The sequence below is a fragment of the Acipenser ruthenus genome, chromosome 11, assembly GCF_902713425.1.
Source record: "Acipenser ruthenus chromosome 11, fAciRut3.2 maternal haplotype, whole genome shotgun sequence".
NCBI classification, from domain to species: domain Eukaryota; kingdom Metazoa; phylum Chordata; class Actinopteri; order Acipenseriformes; family Acipenseridae; genus Acipenser; species Acipenser ruthenus.
This window is the reverse complement of record NC_081199.1, coordinates 41717919-41730211: the sequence shown is the minus strand read 5'-3', so window position 1 is coordinate 41730211 and position 12293 is coordinate 41717919. Positions and strand designations below refer to the sequence as shown.

At 41.7% G+C, this 12293-nt stretch overlaps 1 protein-coding gene across 20 annotated transcripts in view; it reads left to right on the top strand.

The window, feature by feature from the left end:
- Nucleotides 1-12293, top strand: part of LOC117426808 (microtubule-associated protein 2-like) — a 98795-nt gene that overhangs the window by 64703 nt on the left and 21799 nt on the right. For 12 of the 20 annotated variants that reach the window (XM_059034019.1, XM_059034031.1, XM_059034030.1 and 9 more), the window contains 5 exons: nt 1498-1611; nt 1706-1777; nt 3631-3846; nt 5979-6206; nt 7822-11949. In XM_059034019.1, the coding sequence (XP_058890002.1) occupies nt 1498-1611; nt 1706-1777; nt 3631-3846; nt 5979-6206; nt 7822-11949 (4758 nt within the window). Of the gene's footprint in view, nt 1-1497; nt 1612-1705; nt 1793-3630; nt 3847-5978; nt 6207-7821; nt 11950-12293 lie in introns of all 20 variants that reach the window. The other 8 variants (XM_059034035.1, XM_059034028.1, XM_059034032.1 and 5 more) reach the window with 6 other exon arrangements.

Genomic DNA, 12293 nt, shown 5'->3' with positions numbered 1-12293 from the left:
ATCTACGTGACTTCACGCTATCGTCGCCACTCAATAGCTTCTATAAATTAAAAAATCTCATCATGTGCTAAACTTGTCTAAAGGAAGCTATGGGTTTTGATGAGGGTTTGTTTGCTGATGCCTCCTCTCATTTTGTTTAACGTGTACAATTCATAAAATGGCCTCAAAAATATCCAGCCTGGTTTGTGACTGTTTTTAAATCGATTGTACAGAGAAGTAAATACATTAAGAATATGACATACAAATAAAGGTTAATCATGGTACTACATGTACTTTTGTTTTATCTATTTAATGTTTATGTATTAATTGATTTTATTTGTGAATTCAGACACATCTTTTAAATATTTTGTTTCTTTAAAAGTCTATGAAATCCGTACATCTTACTCAAAGCCTTTGTTCTATTTCTGCCCTTCAGATTAAACTCATCTTTGTAGGTTTACACTGCACCGAAAGAACTTTCTGGAATTCAACTGATGTAATCTTAAAACAGGGATTTGCACTGTCACTGATACAGAAGTAAAAGATAAATGTGTGTGTTTTTAAGGCTTAGCAAGGTTATGGCTCTTTTCACTAGAATTCTGCCACACAGGATATAGCAATACTATACTACTAAACCTTGTAGCTAGACAGTGTAGCAAAAGATATTGATCGTCTGTTAATTAAAAGGTTTCTTTTTTTTGGAATCTAAGTATTTGGAGATTCTACTGTCAACAGCTGCTTTAATCAAGGGTTTATAAATAGAAGAATGTTTGAAGCATTGCAGGACAGGTTTTGTCATTTTATAAATCTATTAGCCTACTTGCGTACAGAATGTATGCATTGTTGTAGTTTTGTTGAATGTAATTGATATTGTTAAGCTGAGTTCTATAGCCATGTCTAGCTCATGATCTCCACATTCAGGGGAGCTCAAGGCACCTGGATGTGTTGCTGGTTGTCCTACATTTTAAATCACGTATATTAAAGCCGCTCATCACTGCTACAGATCCTATCAATCAGAATTCCAGTCCATCCTATCCTGTGTGCAGTGCCTGACTGGCACTGCCCCCATTAATCTTAGAAGAAATGGCTTGTCTAGACTGCCAGATGCCACTGCCAATGTTCATCAAGGTAGAGGAAAGAAACATTAGAAGAGAAACACGCTGTACTCGCCAGACACTATCAGCTATTCAAGAGCAATTAGGTTCAGTTTTGATATGTTTTCAGCATTTATGATAGGAGCTGCATTTACTGTAACTCTCAGGATGCTGCAGAACTGGTCTGTCCTTGTACCTGTGTAAAACACAATCTGCAGTAACACAGGTACTGAATCTGGGGAACTGAATCTATTTAGCCTAGAACAGGGATGTGCTAGGGGTCACAAAGCTTCACCATTGTTGCTAAATCATTTGGATCCTTAAAAAAAAAAAACTAGACGAGGTTCTGGAACCTGCTACTTGGAAATATAATTTTCTTCATAACTTTTCTTCTGCTTTTGTTCTCACGTTCTCTATCCTACAGAGCAAGTGTCAGCGAGGATAGTTCAAGAGGTGACAGCTGAAGCAGTCGCGGTCCTGAAAGGAGAGCAAGACATAGAGTTGCAGCACAAGGACACAGCGAAAAGGCTGCCCTCAGGTAGGACAATACATGATTTTATCCACAGTGCAGTATGGGGTAGCTTGCACATGTTTTAAATTTACAACTGTTTCGAATCTTTCTTTCCACTCAGTTGAAGACTCCAATCTACCACCCTCCCCTCCCCCGTCTCCTGCCTCAGGACAGATCGGACCTCTGAAGGAAGGTAGGAGCTCACAGGGTAGTGTTCATTTTCACTCTCGTTTGCTGTGAAACGGAGCCTCTTATAGGCATCGAGGGAGTCCTGAAACCTGAAGCTGTCCTCCGTAGCCTGTTCTAGTGCTCAGCTCAGCCCAGCCAGGCTCTCACAGAGGTTTGCTAGTCTGGGTGGCCAGAGTTCCTCTGCTGTTTCTGCTTTCTCAGGTTGTTAACCCTCTTTGTAGGTGACATAGCGTCCATGTGAAGTTATTTGCATGGGCTTGGGGTTTAGCCAAGAGTGAGGGTCCTGAGAAAAGTTGAGCCCAAAGGTGACAAGAGCAATACATTACTGAGGCCAAGACATCAAATGTACCATTTTCACAAATTACAGACCTAATATCACTCCTCTTCCTCCTCCTCCTCCTCCTCCTCCACATCCTTTCAGAGGCTCATTTTTAGTTGTTTAAGTATCTAGAAGTTTTCATTTTCATTTTGCCAGTATCTGATGCCATGTTTCTCCTTCTTTCCATGGGCTGCTCAATTACTGCTCTTGGGGTTTAGGCTGAACATAGCATCTGCATGATGTCATGACCTGGGTCTCCCTTAGCCTCTTGGCCTCGATAGCTCCCTTTATGTGGAGACGTTTGATTTTTCAAGTATTTTTTTGCTTGTTTTTGTTTTTGTTGTTTGCTTGTTTTATTATATGTTTTCCTCAAGTGCTGTTTTTCTTCTGTTGACTGGAACTTTGTGTTTGTGTTTGGTGCTTAGTGATCACATGTTCTCCACAACCAGCAAGTGAATGAAGCCAGCCATGCTGTGAAAGATGCAGATTTCCTTGGCCAAGGTGATAAATGATTCAGCTGGTTAGGGGAAAATAATTGATAATTACCCATCTGCCTTTAGAGCCCTAGGAATCTCAACAAGATCAAACCAGACTGAGATCAAACCAGTCATGAAAATTACCCAAGGCCCAAAAAACTAATCAGAACAGCCACAAGAGCCCTGAAGTACCTTATGTAGTTTTGCAGGCAATTTCTCCGTAGTTGTGGAAAACCAAGGACTTTTCACCAGTTTACTGAGTTGTCTTGAAATTCCTGTAATAGTGGCATCTTCTCACTTCTGGATCCCAGTGAGAAAAAAATAAATAAAAAAGGCGGGATGCATGTTTTGGTGTGTAGAACCTGCATTGAAACAGTAGTCCTTATTATTTAAATGGATTTCATTTTAAGAAGCAATTCTGCCTCTAGTCGTTACAACATTTGGCCCTCTCAGTATTAAAAGGCTGTTTCCCATTGCAGCCTATCATGAGACCAAGGGGAGCAGCAAGCTCTCTGTCTATTACCCATCCCTTAAGGAGCTTGTCACTTGATGTATGTAAAGAGAGAATAACACAAAGTGGCATGTGTCTGGGTTTTAAAGTGTCCTTACCTGTTTATGATGTACATTATACCGTCAGTCAGAGAGGTACTGTAAATACCTGTCTAGCCCCCACCATCTTGAGTTTTTCCTTCACTTCAATCAAAAGGAACTTTAGCAAACTGGGGGATTTTGGAAGGTAATTACAATGATGGTACTGTCTGGAAAGCAAGCATACACAGAGCTGATCGAAAACCCTGAACAAAGGACGCTGTTTAAAAAAACATACAGATATCATTTTAGTGGCCATGCTTTTCAATATACAATATTTCAAATGAGATCTCACTGATATTGCTCGTTATGAGTTCATATCTCCTGCCCCCATCATAGCTAACCATGGCTGGTTCCATCCATTGCAGTGTGTGTGTGTGTGTGTGTGTGTACTTCTGGTAGCTTGTATGTGTGTCTTGCCGGTCTCTCTCTGTTCAGTTTTCCCTGCAGTTCTCTTCCTGTGTCTGTTTGTAGATGTAGGGGATAAGGAGAAGGCTGGCCCTCTCCGACGGTTCCAAAATTCTCGGGAGAGGTGCAAGTTCCTAGCCCCCTCCATCTCGGTTTCTGTGCCTGACGATGATCCCTACCACTCAGATGACGAGTACTATGATCACCCCTTATTCAGCTCCGAGTGGACTCACTCTTGCACACTCCCCAGTGGGGAAGATGCCTTGTTTAGTCTGATTGAAGGTGAACCACGCATGGTTCCTCATTTTTGTTTTTTGCTACTACTCCTCCCCCCTCCCTGTCTCTTTCACTTCCTCTACTTCACCTCCTCTGTTTTTCCGTCTTTGTCTTGCATGGTTTATCACTAACTGTCGTTTTTTTTCATATGATGGTCAAGTCCTTGAATATATTGCTTACACGTTTACACATATAATAGATGCAAAACAGCCTGACATGTACGTACCTGTACAGAACCAACACACACTGCGTGCAAACATTATATTTATTTGATCAGTTCCCAGTTGATCTGCTCTCAGACATACACATGCACACACTGTATGCATGTGGGCCTATGCGCATGCATGTTTGTATGTACACACATGCATTCTGATGCATATCAATGCATGTGTGTCCATGCATGCTCATGCAACTGATGCATAAAGTTGAATGCATGTGTGTGTATATCTACATGCAATAACTGAACGTACTCATAACTCGCATCTAAACATAGCACAAAGGACTTGCCGCATTTGGGAAAAAAGCAGTGCATGAATCACAAGTTGTATGCACTCTTTCTTATGCCTCTTGTGTTAGAGCTGTCCACAACATCAATGTTACTGTCACACCACACACATCCACTAAGTCTGTGAGTACTCACCAACCCGTGTGAATTACACCAGCTGTAGATCACAGGAAGGCTTTCAGCTCTTGCATTGTAAATCATTATAAGTACTACACACCAACATTTACAGGATATAACTTGAATTGCACCATGCAAACAATGGCAAATGGAAATGCTTTAAACTGTTCTTTACCGCCTCACATTAGAGACAGTTCCTCAAAATGACTGGATCAGTTGAAGTAACAATCTTCACATCTTTACGATGTAATACACAAATCAGGACAACCTAAGAGCTCCCTTAAGAACACACTTCCGTTTTTGCAGCTTGTTGCTATACTAACTGTTGCAGCATACTGCACTCTTGGTATTGTCCCAGTTTCTTTTTAAATATTGTTTTGATTATTTTATTTACTTGTTGTTAATCAGCTAGGGCTATGCTCCTAAACTAATGTTACTGTCCAACACCCTTAAAGGTTTGTATTTGCTGAAGTCTGTGGAGGTCTCAAAGGTATTAGTTGTTGTTGAAGTATTTTTGAGTATAAATGAGTGCGCAGAAATTTCATTTTTTAAATCTCAAATTGCAACATTACAGGAAGCAGCAACCGTGAGTAGTAAGAATGTTGTCAAAATGTTTGCTTGCAATCAGTCCAACACTTTGATAGGCTTACATTCATCTGCTGGGACCTATGTTCCAGCAAAGCAGCTTTTAGAAGCTGGCCTCAGGAAAGAAGCTGTGCCGGAAAGGCAAAACTAAAATGTAATTTCTAGAAAGTACAGTTCCGTAATGGAAGGTTTAAAAAAAAAAAATGTAAACAAAAATTGTAGCAGAAATCAGATGTAAGACTCTGTATCTAACAATGCATGTTTACATTTTTAGCAAATGGTTGTGTTTTGGCAATTAGTTTAAATTGGTAAGCAGCTAATATATCTCTCTCTACAATATATATATTTTTATATGTGCATTTATCCATTCATTATTATCTCTGTTGGATCTATTTATCTATCTATCTTCTGTATGTACTTACCTATATCTGCCTATCTACCAGCAATATATCTACACCATGCTGATGTAAATATCTATTTATCTCTAACTTTTGATCCAGTAACAATCTAAATATTATTTTGTATTCTGTCTCAAAGTCAGAAAAAGCTATACACAGTACACATACATACTGTACATTGTACATACATGTAGGATGGCTTTAAAATCTCTGCCAGTTTACACAGCACCTGAAAAAAAGAAACATACAACTTTCAAACATACATAAATGCCATTCATTTCCAGCAATAATACACAGAGAAAGGTACAATTTGAGAGTGCAGGTGCCTTTATAGCTACCCTTTCAATTACAGTGTGAAACACGCATGTTTATTTGTCAAGAACTATACACTGTGAGTTATAAAAAGTAAGGATAAAGGTACATAAAATACAATGCTCAATGCCTAAGTCTGCTTAACCCACATATTGTACTCATGCTGTAACCCAGTTCTGTGTTGTCCTTAGTCTTGATGTGTCCACTTTTCTCTCTTAAAGTAGAAGAAACTGTAGAGAGTCCTTCGGCAGCCGACGAGGAAAAGCAATCAGCCGCAGCAGCTGAGCATGGGCCCGATGCTATTGAGCACTTAGAGCAGGCAGAGCTAAAAAGCGAGGCCCAGGCTCAGCCCTGTCCACAGGCCGAGGCAGCTAGTGAAGCGCGCGTGCCGACAGCGGCACCCAACGGGAGAGGTGACGAGGCAGGGGAGGGGAAAACCCCTCAGGAAGGTGTGTCCTCCAGACCGTATGCATGTTTTAAAATAATGATAACAATATGAATATGAATAATTATAGAAAGGTTAAAAAAAAAAACTGCTACTTTCAGCGTTCAGAGCTTGTAAGTTTTGTGAGCTTGTAAGAAATTCTGCTTGTGGCAATTTAAATGTGATGCGCGCGTATGCTTAGGGGGTGTGGTTTTGCTTCTTTTTTGTGTGTATTTTCTTTTTTTGGTTATTGCTGGTTTAATGGGCAGCATTGTACCATTTGCTATCACTGCCAAGTGTTGAGCTGCTAAAGTCATGATGCAACGTGCTAATGCTAATGCTGGGTCAACGTGTCTCATCAGTTTTTAAACCCCATTGCTTAGTGTGTTTTTGCCAGCTGCATTGCTGATAAATTTGTTGATTTATCCTACCCACTGATTCGCCTGCTTTCTAGGTAACGGATTAGACAAAGAGATGTTATTTGCTGTTTCAGAATGTTTATGTCATTTCTTCTATTTTGACACATTCCATCCATTTTCATTTTCAAATCAATTCCTGCTTTTCATATATATATATATATATATATATATATATATATATATATATATATATATATTTCTTAAAAATATTTCCCAACATAAAATCAATGTCACCTTACAATAATTGATTTTGAGTTTCAGTGTTTTAAAATAAAATATCAAACAGAACGAAATTTCAATGTACCATTTGTAATTCAGTAATATGACAGAATTGGTCAGGGGTCTGAATACTTTTACAAGGCACTGTATATATATATATATATATATATATATATATATAATATTAATTACAGGGGGTGCTTTACATCACTGTGTGTCCAATAATGTACTTATTTAAATTAAGAATTTGCAACCAGCTTAAGTAAGGAATGCACAAAATAATACCCTTTGAGATTCTGGCTTTACTTTTTCCTGTCACATGTACACAACTGTTTTTGATTGTGTTTTCATGTGTTTATTAACACTTTAAAAGTGTCCTGTAACTCAAGTGTAAATATATAAAAATTGGACTTTGCTTAAGTGTCCTTTAATGTGTATTAATATTTTGCCTGTCATCATTTTTGCTGGGGTAATACCATGTATTGTAAAGTTACGAATGGATGATTCACTTGATTTATACTCCAAGCACCCTCTAAATATTGCTTAACTTTAATTTGTTTAATCAAGCTTTAACATATGCTGTTAAATTATGTCTTAAATACATCACATGATCAGAAATAATAAGTACAGTGTTATGTCCTTATCTTCAAAAGGAAGATCAAGGTTGTCGTGACCCAAGAAATAAGCAGACTGTAAAGAAAATGACAAGGACATGATTTTGACACAGAAAAAAAGAAAAGAATTGGAGTTTCCGCATTACTTTTGAGACATTTCCTTTTTGATTCCCATCCATCTGCATTGTGCCTCTGCATGTTACCATAGTGACATCCAGGTCATTTTTTCATTTCCAATTTTCTTGTACCTTCATGCTCTTTTTGACCATTCTCAAAACACCTAGTGCATTGTGTTTTATGAAGACATGCATTTTTGGAGAGCTTTGCCTGTTTGTAATGTGTTGCTTGCAAAAACAGAACAACCAGACTACTTTAGATTTGCTTGCAGCCCTGAAGATGGACACAAAGAGCCAAGGGGGGGCAGTCAGCGGTCAAGCGCCTACCCTCGACTCGGACCTCAAGCATGCTGAGAGGTCAGAGGAGAAATCTAATGTGCAGCCTAAAACTGAAGCCCAAACAACTCCACCTTCAGAGAAGGACAACAAGGAAGACCATGCTCCAACTCCTCAGTCCAAGGATTCAGAAACCCTCCCTTTGAAAGGTATAGAGACACCTGCTGTGACTGAGCCACCCAAAGCTGAGTCAGGTCCATCAGGGTCCACTGCTTCTTCAGCAGAAGGAGAAATCCAGTCTGAATATGCCACAAAACCATTGTCTAAAGAATCAGATAAATGCACTGACGTTGTAAAAGATTCTAATGAGATTCCTGCAAATACTGCAGAGAAGTCAGATAAAACTTACCCAGAGGACCAGAAAGTAAACCTCACTGATGTTTCCCAAACCAAAGACACCCCAGCTGACAAACTTCCAGGAGACATGGATGTACCAAGCAGTCCAAAACCACAGGCTCCAGATAGCCAGTCTACAAAAGACAAGCCTCAAGAGTTAATCGCTGAGCCACGTTTGACAAAGACCGGTGCGAGCAGTTTAGACAAAACAGAAGTTACCAAACAAGACAAAGATGTTAAACCAGATGCATTACAGGCTGTAGACCTTAGTATGAAAAAGGAAGCAGTCATTATCTCACAAGAGGCAGCTTCTAGTAAAGAAGAGCATTCTTCTGTTAAAACACAAGAGAAGAAAGAGGACAAGAAAGAGGTTAAGTCTGAAATTGACATTTTCCGTGCAGCAGAAAATGAAAGCAAACTGGTTTTGGATCCAAAGAAAGAACCTGAGAAACAGGGAGCCTCTAGTTTCAAACCCTCTGAATCTTCTGAAGACAAGAAGGATACAGATGTCAAACAGCCCCAAACTTCTCTTGCGGGTGCACCAGATAGCAAATTAAAGGAGGAAGCCCCCACTGAAGTTTTACCAACAGACCAGACAGGGAAAGTAGTTGAAACAAAGCAGGAGCCTGCAGAGAAAGAAGAAACCCAAGCAATCATCCAGGAGAAGGAGATAACTAAGGCTAAGATTCAACCAGCCTTGCATGACAAAGATGAACCCTCCAGTGCTTTGGATCTACATTTAAAAAGCACGGAAAAGGATAAATCAGGAATGTCAGCCTATTTTGAGACATCTGCCTTGAAAGAGGAAGAGGCAAAGGCTGATGCTCAGCAAGGGGAAGGCTATTACGAGTTGAGCGATGCAAGGGAGAAAGCCTCTGAGTCTTTTCAGGGGGTGATTGATGAATCTGATGCAAGTGGATTGATGGAGACGTTCCAAATTGCTGGTGATATTGCCTCAGTCCAGGAAATAAGCTATAGCACACTGGCCCAGACTCAAGATGTGAAACCAGCAGTGGACAAACCAGACACCCTGAAAAGCCCTGTGAAGGAGGAGCTGAAAACCCTGCCAATGCTGGAGAAGAAGGATGAAGGTCGTTTGAGTGTAGGCAGGTTGTCGCTGGAACAGAGAAGCTACTCACTGAACATACCCATAGCTTCCTTGGAATCACTGAACCAAGGTGGAGGGCATGGTCGCCCAAGGACCTTTTCACCTCTGGCTTCAGACATTCTATCCTTTACCAGTGGTAGTCTAGATGAGCCAACAGACTACCTACCAGTTACCACGCCTGCTGTAGAGAAGCAGCCAGTTTTCCCTCCTGTAATTCTGGAAACCACAGATGCAGACTCCCCTTCATCCCTACCCACTGGTGAAAGCAAACCAAGCTCCCAGACAGAATCACCCTCAGAGTCCCAGTTCCAAATGAAGGACTATTACAAAAATGGCAGTGTGATGGCACCCGATTTGCCAGAGATGCTAGACTTGGCAGGTGCCAGATCCAGACTGACTTCTGAGAGCGCAGATACTGAGCTGATTAGAAGAAAGTCAGTTCCTGCTGATATCCCAACCCTGGTGGGAGACACCTTGGCTCAGCTTGTTATAGTGGACATGAGTCAGAAGGCAGCTAGAAGTGAGAGCCAAGAAGAGATTGGCTACTGTGTTTTCAGTGAGTACACTGGTCCTATGCCCTCACCCGCTGATTTGCACAGCCCACTGGGCTCACCTCTCCAAATCTTCACCACACCAGTTTTAGAGGAGTACAAGGAAGAAGTTATGAAAGCAACTGAGTGTATGGATACTCAGGCAGAGCCTGCTGAGAAGGGAGTTCTCATGGAAGAACACAAAGCAGAAGAGACTAGAAAGGAAGAAACAACAGAGGACAAAGAAGTGAAAGAAGATTCTTCTAAAGTAGAACCACTTGATCAACATGACGGCTCCTGTGAAACCAAGGGAAGTGTAACCGTGGAAGGGGCTAGTAAAGAAAGCAGTAAAGCAGAGACAGATACACAAGCTGGTGTTTCAGGGAATGAAGAAGAAAAAGAAAGCAAACAAGATCTCCCAGGTAAGCCTAAAGTAGTTCCTGATGTCAAAAGGCAGACTGTTTCTGAGGTTGAAGAGCAAGAGATGCCAAGTGAAGACCAGAAAGAGGAGGTTAAGAAAGGTACTGATGAAGTGCAGCCAGACAAGACAAGTCAAGAGGCCATCCCTGAGCCTCAACCGAAAGCTAAACCTTTAGAGGAGGTCATACCTGAGGGTATGAAGCCTGAACATTCAGCAGAGGAAAAGACAGAGGTGAAGGATGATTCCAAAAAAGATCTAAAAGCAGAGGGTGAGTCCGAAAAAGAACATCAACCAGATTCTGCTTCTGAAAAAGAACTCAAATCAGACACAGATTCAGAAAAAGAACCACAACTCGAGTATATGCCTCTGAGCTTAGCTGAAGGGCAAGAACTGCTAGAAACAAAAGATAAAATGAAAGACAAGCCAGACTTGGTGCACCAGGAGGCCTATGAAGAAGTGGATGCAGAAGATGCCTATCAGCTCATGGGTGTTCTCGGCTGCAGTGAGGAAGGAGGTGCGAAGCCTAAACATGTGAAGCAGGTACCATCTGTAGAGGTAACAATAGAGGTGTATGAAGCTGCAGAGTCAAAGCAGACAGTTGAGGAAATGCCCCCAACAACCAAGATAGCTGAGAAAGAGAGGCCAGAGGAAGCTCCTCTTGAGCCTGTACTGGCTGTTGAACCTGAGAGGCCAGAGGAAGAGAGGCCAGGGGAAGCTCTTCTTGAGCCTGTACTGGCTGTTGAACCTGAGAGGCCAGAGGAAGAGAGGCCAGAGGAAGAGAGGCCAGACGAAGCTCCTCTTGAGCCTGTACTGGCTGTTGAACCTGAGAGGCCAGAGGAAGAGAGGCCAGAGGAAGCTCCTCTTGAGCCTGTACTGGCTGTTGAACCTGAGAGGCCAGAGGAAGAGAGGCCAGAGGAAGCTCCTCTTGAGCCTGTACTGGCTGTTGAACCTGAGAGGCCAGAGGAAGAGAGGCCAGAGGAAGAGACTCTTGAGCATGTACTGGCTGTTGAACCTGAGAGGCCAGAGGAAGAAAGGCCAGAGGAAGAGACTCTTGAGCATGTACTGGCTGTTGAACCTGAGAGGCCAGAGGAAGAGAGGCCAGAGGAAGAGACTCTTGAGCATGTACTGGCTGTTGAACCTGCTCCAGTAACTTTGGAAGCTCGGGCCATGGAAGCTGTGGAACAGAAAGAAGAAGAAGGTGGCTTTATAGAAGATGCTGTAGAAGTGGGTGAAGAACCAAAAGAGGTTCTGGAGGAAATCAAAGAAATCGCCCCTGTAATGCAGGAATCTACAGAGGATGTGGATGCTGATCAAGCACTTGAAACCAGGGGGGCTATAGAATCGGTTGTCACTGTGGAAGATGATTTCATTACAGTAGTCCAAACTATTGAGGAGGGTGATGACTCCTGCCACAGTGTGAGATTCTCTGACCCAGTTGAGGGAGCGGTCTTGCAGGATGCCACTGAAGATGAAGATGGGCAAGCAGAGGTGGCTGAAGAAGAAGAGATTCAGGCTGCAAGTCTGGAGGAGCTTCCTGTAGCTCCCTCCTCTCCAGAGAAGGAAGTCCCTATATCAGAATGTAGAACAGAGACTTATGATGAGTACAAGGATGAAACAACCATCGATGACTCCATCTTGGATACCGACAGCGCTTGGCAGGACGCTCAAGGTGCGGTTTTAAACTTTTGCCTTTCAGTGCTAGGATAGGATTGACATGTACACTCCACTCTTAAATCATTGTCTTTGTGTATGTTTTTAAAATCAACTGCTGTATAATGACAGATTTACCTTAGAAGTATTGTATTGCATAGTTTTTAAGGGCGTGTTTTTAAGGGGTGCAGAGCATTGCAGCCTTAATGCAGGGAGTGTTCAAACAGAGGTAGCCATATGCGTAGTATGTAGCCATCTCTGTATAATGTGTGTAAGTATGTGTAAGATAAGAGAACCTAATAATGGGGTGGGTGAGGGTACAGTTTTTAAATCAGATAACGTGTACAGTACCTGATACCAGAT